We start from the raw sequence: 8,528 nt of genomic DNA, 5'->3' as shown, positions 1-8,528 counted from the left end.
GAAGGCATGCAGTACACAGTCCACTGTGACCCAAAAAAACTCTTTAACAATTTACTCTGTCTTCTCTTGTATTTTCTTTTGGATGAAACTAGCCAAGCATCTAGCATGTCACAGTGGCTGGAATGGTCCAGGATACTAGACAGGCAAGTCCAAAGTAAATGTCATTCTAAAGAAATGTGCTATATGTTTCGAAAATTTGCTTTGAACTGAATATGATGAAAAGGTGCTTAAGTGGTTCTTGAAATGGCTTTTGCACTTTCGTGCTTATTGAGAATTTTGTGCTCTTTGGACAGGAATATGGTAAGAAGCATTACTTAAAAAGATAAACTGAACAGCGGGTGGACTTAAATCCTGTTTCCTTTTCTATAAGTAGGTAATTCATAAATGAGCTATGGCTTTAAACTGATGAAATTTCCCCACTCAAAACTCAATTTTGCACCCTTCTGCATATGAGATCATGGAGGTTAATTAAGTTGTTCTAAATTTGTTCAGAGACCATTTGAATAACTCATCTACAATTTTAATAGAAGGAATAAGACCAAAGAGGTCAAGAATGGTGATGCGAATTCCAAGCGGTGACAGTGCCCCGATATACTCCATGCAAGAGCTCATAAAACGACCATTTGACCTTTGTCACTATATTCGCAGATGGGAAACAACTCATACCTCCGCAGTAGATGAATGTGGCAAGTCCTCTAGTACTGCATCTATGCTCACTGCTGCCCCTCTTGACTGAAAAACAATCGCTCGCCAATTAGTATGACAAGAATATAACATCTAAACAGCAGGAGAAAGGAAATCAACTCATGTTATTTGTAAACTTAGGAGATAAATCAATTAGCATACAATACTATCTCGTTCATGCAATCTACAAATTCATACTCAAAAGACAAAGAAAATAGCGCAGAAAATTCATAGAACTTACATTCAGGGATTTCATAAAAAAATTACCCGTCAAATTTGCTTTGTAGATTTTTTGTCATGGCAATGTTAAAGAAAAGTTATAAAAACCAAATTATTTAAGCTTACATTATAAATTAAGTATTTTATTAACAATGGTACGAAATAAACTTATTATTAACTTAGGTATATTACTTTTAAAAAAAAATTACGAACTGTGGAAACTAGAAAATTTACAACAAAAAATGGAAAAGAAAGGCCTCTAAAGAAAAGCTAAGAACAGATAATTTACATGTAAATTACTCTCATGAGGACGATTATATGCACCAAAAGAAAGTTACAATTCATTAGGGTAATTTAGCAATGACATAAATAAATCTAGGGGAGGGTTTTGCGGCAACCCTCACCGACTCTTAAAAAAAAGGGGAAAATAAAAATTTCAAAAATCCATGTTGGATGATTTGTTGGAAATAACATTCAAATGATTGATTTTACTCCAATGTGACACTTTAGTAAAGGAAAGAAGAGTTATGGTAATCAAGTGAGCGCCATACAAAAGTTACAATATTTATGTTGTTCTTCTCCCATTCTTGATATCGATCCAAGCCTAGAAATTATACTCACTAATCGCAAAATTTATACTATCGGATAAATAAATAAGCAATAATGTGTCCCCCAACTTTCTCAAATATTAAATTCTTTAGAATATTTAATTAATAAACCTGGCATTTATCCAAAGATATAAATTTTCAAAATAATTAGTAGTGGTCTCATAAAATTTTACAATTCTTATTTCGATTGATACACCTAATTTTACTCTAAGTGAAAATCATATGAGTATCATCCAATAGTGTGGCTGATTAGATCGTTAAGACCCAAATTCAAAATTCCCTTACAAACCCTCGGGATCTTTTGTGTTCTGAAGTCCATCTCACGTGCTCCATCATTATTACTGAATGAAATTTAAGGAGTGTTTATCAACGATAAAAACCTCCTCAAATTTAATAATTACATTATTAAATTCATGCATCGGGTCATCAATTAGTAATTAACATAAACTCCGGGTTCGCTTGTAATATTTGATAGAAAGTGAACCCCATGCCATGCTCAATTACTCAACAACAAACGCTAAAATTAAATAACAAATCTGAAAATTTGGCACCTCCAAAATCAATTTCAGAAAAAAAAAGGTCTAAGATGGGTAGAGATATATATATTTTTGTTGAAATAGAAATATATTTCAAAGTGGGTTATTATATCAAAGAAAAAAATAGGGGATATTTTTTGGCAATTTTTTGCATCCATTGATTGAGACGTAATTAGCTCTATAAAGAGGGATTAATTGAGGGGTATCACCGTATTTGAGAGAGAGGGAGAGAGAGAGAGTTTATTTTTTATTTTTTTAAATGAAAAAAGTGCACGTACTCACATAACATGTGTCTCATAAACCATTGCATACCTATTGATTTGTTTCCACTAGTTTATTGTATGTATTGTTCAAACTTATTTTAGGGATTGTTTAACATTTATTTATCCGCTCAATTACGCTTATCATTTGCGTATTCTCTTATTGCACGGCGTAAAAATACACATGAATGTGGTGCAACTCAATTTTTCGTACGGTGAAATTATAAAATGCTCAGCACGTAATGCCTTATAGCACCCTTTATATACTTTTATCATTGAGAACTTAGATATATGTCTGTTTTTTTTTTTTTTTCATGTATCTCGTGTAATGTTGAAAAAGTTCATTACCACTATATGATTATTAAAAAAGGGAAAAAGTCATAAAAAAAATCCTAACTATACCCATTGTGGCACATTTACCCAAAACATTTTTTTATGACATCAAAAACCCCAAATTTTACATGTGTGATGCATATATATTTCAAACTTAATCTATGACATAAAAAAAAAATCTCGAACTTATATCCGCACCTCAAATTAGTTTGGACACAAAAAATCATAAACTTATATATGTGTAACACATTTTTCTTAAATTTTGGGGTAAATATATCACATGAGTATAAATTTAGGATATTTTTGTGTCACAAGAATAAAGTTTGAGATAATTGTATTGTTTTTGTGTCATCAAAAAAAAAATTGAAATAAATGTGTTTCGATAGGCGTAGTTTAGGGTTCTCGGTGATTTTTTTCCAAAAAAAAATAAAATAAAGAAAACTAATCTTCCTAGAAGGACGTTTCGGTTAGCCTTCTTATAGATAAAGAAACAATTGAACTATGTCATATTATGAGTTCCAATTCGCCTTGACAAAGCTAAAAAAATATTCAGCTAGGAAGGAAAATAGTCCGATTCCACATAGGCTAGTGTGGCCTTTGAAATGAAGGTGAAAATATATTTTGTCTTCCTCTTCTTTGTATGTCAGAGACTGTAAGTATTATTTTTATTATTATTTCCTCAAAAACGGATGGTTGGTATAATTATCTTCCATTAGAAAAGAATTTGATACTTTCTTTACCAAAATCATGACGTAAAGATTGACTTTTTACTTTCCCGTGAAAATTTAAATATAATTTATATTTCAAAAAATTTTAAAAAATTATGTGTGAACCTATGTGCTGAGATTCTTACTTTGTTAAAAATTTCAGTTGTTTTGCGCGTAGAAAATTCTAAGTGCATGCGTCATTCGACTTAGTTAAATCGATTTAAAGGACAAGGGATTTCGATTCTAACCTTTTTCTTGTCCTGGTGAAGAGGAAAACAATTTCATAAATACTTGAATGTATGTAAATATTCAAAGGAGGAAAAAACAATTAAAGGGATCCCGATTGAACAATTGAAATCACAAATGAAATGAAGGATTTGGCGGGAAAAAGTAACGTTAGTCGAATTGAGAAAACCTGGCTTAGAGGTCCCAAGTTTTTTATTTCATAAAAGTCTTTGTTGTGTCATGGTCTTGAGGTTTCCTGTGATCAAAGGACCGTATGTGATCTAAGAAGACCGGGCCAAGTCACCTAGGGTCCTATAAACATTCCCAAGAATTGGTGATCTAGTAATTGTCCCAAGTTCTAGAGCATTCTCGGTATAAATGTCGGTAATTGGTAGATGGGGAGATGCAATCTCACCATTAGATCTAGAGTCAGTCAAGGTTGAGTTGTTTATTTAAACATGGGAGTATTCCCTCTTATTTGTATCCATCTAAATATTTTTGCTATAGAAAGTATTCTCTTGTAGAGTTACTCTATCTAAACTTTCTCTCTTTACGATCTAGGTGAGTGAGTGATCAATCCCGAAAAAAGATTAGGCACTCCACTATAGTTAAAAATCGACGCGGATCATGATTCTAACCCTTTCTCATCCTAGTGAAGGTGAAAACAATTTAACAAATACTTGAATGCATGTAAATATTCAAAGGGTGAAAAAAAATTAAAGGGATCCCAATTGGATAATTGAAATCACAAAGGAAAGGAGGGATTTGGCGGGAAAAAGTGACGTTGGTCGCATAATTAAGCACACGAGGTGTTTGAGTTCCCAACCGAAGCTCTATATCTAGCAATCTTTTCTACTCCTATTTGGCTGTTCATCTAGTGGGAAAGAGGAAAGCGAATTTGGTTAGAGTAGCCGACCTGCAATTGGCTGTTAAGTATGTTGGAATAAGACGATCCATCATTTGTATCGATTTTTTTTCAAACTTGGCAATTACATTGCGCCTTGTGGAGGAGATGTCGCGCTCTGTACACGAGATTCTAGAAATGGCAGGCTTTAGAGAGAAGCAAAATACCCATTCCTCATTTTGCTTCTGTTTCTCTTCCTCTATTAACTTTTCTTTTCTTACATAACTCTCTTTGTCCTTTAGCATTATTCACGAGGAATTGATATTGAACGACTTGTCAATTGCGACTTTGTCCACATTTATGTGGAAGTTCCTTAAGGAAACTAAATATGATGAGAAGGTACTTGGTTTTATTAATGTTATTTGATGTTGTTATGAATTGATCTTTTTGTCAGAATGAATTGGTTTTAAGGAAAATTCCAAATAAAGGCCCGAGATGCCCTCATTTTCTCAAATAATGACCTAAAATGAATATTATTTCAAATAATGGCCCAAAATGCCTTCATTTTGTTTTCAAATAAAGGTCCAAAATAGAAATTGTTTCAATTAAGGGCGTGAAGTAACCATATCAATCTCAAATAATGACATAAATTCACCAACTGTGAAGGATAATTTTGTCTTTTTTAATTTTTTTCTTTTTTTCTTTATTTTTTTCATAGAAAACTAAATAAAACTAAAACTAAAAAAAAAAAGGGGGAAAACATAGTCGGGAAGGCAACCTTTCCCCTATGGCCGCCACCCCATCGCCGGTGGGGCAGCAACGACGGTCAATAGGGTTGCTGAAGTCTAGGCGAGGGTCGGCGTCCCCCGCCGACTAGAGGCAAGGGCCTACTAGCCTTCTCTAGAGACGGAGAGATTAGATCATTGTTTGAAATAGTCATAATCACTTCAAGCCCTTCTGTAAGACTAATATAACCATTTTAGGCCCTTATTTGAAATTTTTCCTTGAAATAAAAACCCAAAATAAGAGGCTCTTATTTGGAATTTTTTTTCCTTGATCTTATTTCATTAGTATTGAACACGATTTGATTTGGGTTTTTTATTTGTACCTCCAACTAGATCAAGCACTTGTCTTTTTCTTCATCAATCTTTGCCTAGTTTAGCATGAGATGCTCACATTTCGAACTTCAATATTGGTTGCCGCTGCAAGTAACACTGCCCATACCACTATTAAAGGATGTAAGCAATGCAGTATAATTTAACCAATTGCAGTGCCTGACAAATCTTGTAAGTAGCGAGACTTCAATTTATTGTTTGTTATATCTTTCATCCCTCTGTTTATATCCTCTAGGGACTTAGGGTCATTTCCTTTTGGATAATTTTCCTTTGTACAGGATATGCTCAAGACTGATGGTGACCTTCCATCAAAAAGTGAGGAGAAGTGTCAATAGTGTGTATAATAAGTATCGCATGAGTGGATATGACTACGTAGCTAAAGCTGAACCGGCTCGTTTTCTCTTGAAGACCAAGTTTTGCATATCCTGTGTCTTCAAGCTTACCTGTTTGTTCAAGCTTTTTTGTGTTTTGAGAGAACTAAGAGGCCTTTAACAGCATCTTGTTTTGGTGTCGGACGAGGTATTTGTGTTAAGCGGCTCTTTCAAAGCCCTCGAACAGAAAAACTTAATTCCCCACTATCTTTCTTCCTAAATTTCACGGCTGATGCAAAATCCTATTCCAAAAATTGATGCAGAATCTGTCTGGGAGGGAGTTTTGCATTGAAGAACGATAAGAGCCAGACCGGAGTCATTTCATATTTCATCATTCAATTGGGAAGTCACAATGTCAGCAGTCATAAATGAATCGAACATGAGAAACAACTTCCTGGCGAACTACATCCCTTCGTATTTTTCCTGTTATAGTAGTCGGGAAAGGCTTCTTCCAAGGAATGAAAGTTTTGGTATCTTAAACCTGCAAAGAAATTAATCATATAGTATTTTGGTTGATAAGATCGATAATGATGGATAAAACATTAAAAAATCAACATACGCCTAGAAGTTCACGTGGCCGTGTGCATGGGTTGTGAGAGAGAGAGAGAGAGAGAGAGAGAGTTTAGGATCAAAGTAGCTGGATATTTGAAAGAGCAATACCCTGTTAAGTTCCTGTATCTGTAGTACTGTCGAAGAATTTCATCAAACAACAAACGTTCTTCTTTTTCATCTCGAAGTTCATGGCTTTTATCAGACCAAAGCCAGTTCTCTTTCACACGAATAGACCCAACAACCATCTCAGTCACACGAGCTTCAGGAATTCCTACGATGACGATTCCAGCTACTACTGGATGTTGGAACAGTATTGCCTCTACCTATGCTGTAAACAAGAACACGTCCCAGGAAAATGAGCTTCTCGTACATCTTTTCACTGTAGCTAACCATGATTTTGAGAAAATAAACAGGTTCATCATTGAAAACAGAGAAAAATAAAAAGGTCCAATATTTGCCTCTACCTATCAGAAATCTATGCTTGGTCAAAGGAAAAAAAAAATCATTTCTAAGCCAATTCATACATGATAAATTCTATTACCTCTTCAGGTAAACATTTTCTCCCCAGTCTTGATCCGACCACTTTCTCGACCAATGAGCCACGCCTGACCATGCTCATCAATGAAACCAACATCACCAGTGTCAAACCATGAATGACTGTTAGAGACTGATGACCGAACTTGATGCCAGTATCCAATCATCATGTGTGGACATCTAGTTAGAATTTTCCCAATGCCAATTGAATCATCACCATCTGTCCTCAATTCAACATGTGGGGCAGGTTTGCCGACACAAATGCCTCGTGGTGTTTGAACTGAACTGAGATCAGTTCCGACATGAAAATGAAGGGGCTAGTAAGGAAAACGAGAAATGTGGGTCATAGAGAGTCATGAACATTAGTGAAGAACAAGTCTCTGTCATTCCTGCATATTGAGAAAACAAAGGAGAAAAATAGTATGATGAGGAAAGAAGTTCAATGCACTTTGCTAGCAGGTTCTACTCCAACTAGCATTGATGTGGTACAATTAACAGCATTATGGTTTAGAGGATGCACACCATAGGCTGAGAGAATCTTAGCTCTTGGGAAGAAGTTGCCAGCTTCTTTAATAAGATCAATTGACAAACTTCCTCTGCCATTCAATATCTTTTTGACACAGTCTCTTCCTTTCCACGGTCCCTTCTCCCTGAGGAAACTAGGAATTAAGCAGAAGTACCCCTCGGAAAGCATAACTTGGAACTTAGATAATGTAACGGCCGATGCTCTCTACACATTATATTTAATATTTACATTGCTTGTTAAAGATCACTCTTTGTAGATAACCTGAGAAAGGATATTAGATCAGCGACCATGGCCATAACAGTGATCAAAGCAGTGACGTCATGTTTCTCTATAACCTCAGTGGCTGTTTTAGCTTCAAACTTGGGCATTAAGACATGGCAAGCTCCAGCCATTAACATGGCCATGGCCAATGAGAGACCCCCAATGTGGCACAAATGAGCAGTACGCAAATAAACCCGCAAAAATTGAATAAAAAGAAATTCACTTGTCATATTACTCTGACTCCAATTGCCTGTGGACCTTCCAAATATGGAAACAATCACTTGAGACTTATCTTGACAATGATTATAGAATTTTCGATTGCCAAACAATCATGAAGACAATAAAAGAGAAGAAACTTGGAAAGGGCGTACATCATTCTCACTGTAACCACATATGGCTATTTTTGCCATAGATTGTATGAACAACGCTGAATGGCTTATGGCAACTCCTTTTGGCTTCCCAGTAGTCCCTGAAGTCAGTAAGCCCAGTAAAGCTAGACATCTAGAAATGAAAACTTAGCAAGTGCCATGCATAACTACGAACTATCAATGCCACATTTTTCCAAACTTAGGCATCAAAGTGGCAGATAATTGACATAGTGACAACACCTGTGAAAATCACAAAGAGAAAAGTAAATCTATAGCCAATACCTACGCCCAAAGAAATCTTAAGTAATGGAATGCAAGACAACATCTGAACGTAGAAAGCAACATCATACAATGTAATCCTCTAATTTGAAAAACCCTCAAAAAA

The 8,528-nt window shown here is 35.2% G+C and overlaps 1 protein-coding gene across 1 annotated transcript; it reads right to left on the bottom strand.

Annotated features, from left to right (window-relative positions):
* Positions 1 to 6,713: 6,713 nt before the first annotated feature.
* On the bottom strand, positions 6,714 to 8,290 carry LOC120293362 (2-succinylbenzoate--CoA ligase, chloroplastic/peroxisomal-like; the record flags this gene model as incomplete). The annotated part of the gene is made up of 6 exons (XM_039312493.1): positions 6,714 to 6,782; positions 6,996 to 7,273; positions 7,320 to 7,377; positions 7,511 to 7,612; positions 7,762 to 7,969; positions 8,147 to 8,290. Coding segments are annotated over 5 exons (786 nt in total), but the record flags the coding sequence as incomplete, so codon positions are not given.
* Between the last annotated feature and the right edge of the window lie 238 nt (positions 8,291 to 8,528).

Source organism: Eucalyptus grandis, chromosome 5 (genome assembly GCF_016545825.1).
Source record: "Eucalyptus grandis isolate ANBG69807.140 chromosome 5, ASM1654582v1, whole genome shotgun sequence".
Classification (NCBI taxonomy): Eukaryota; Viridiplantae; Streptophyta; class Magnoliopsida; order Myrtales; family Myrtaceae; genus Eucalyptus; species Eucalyptus grandis.
Note: the sequence above shows the minus strand (reverse complement) of the source record. Positions and strands in the feature narration are given on the sequence as shown.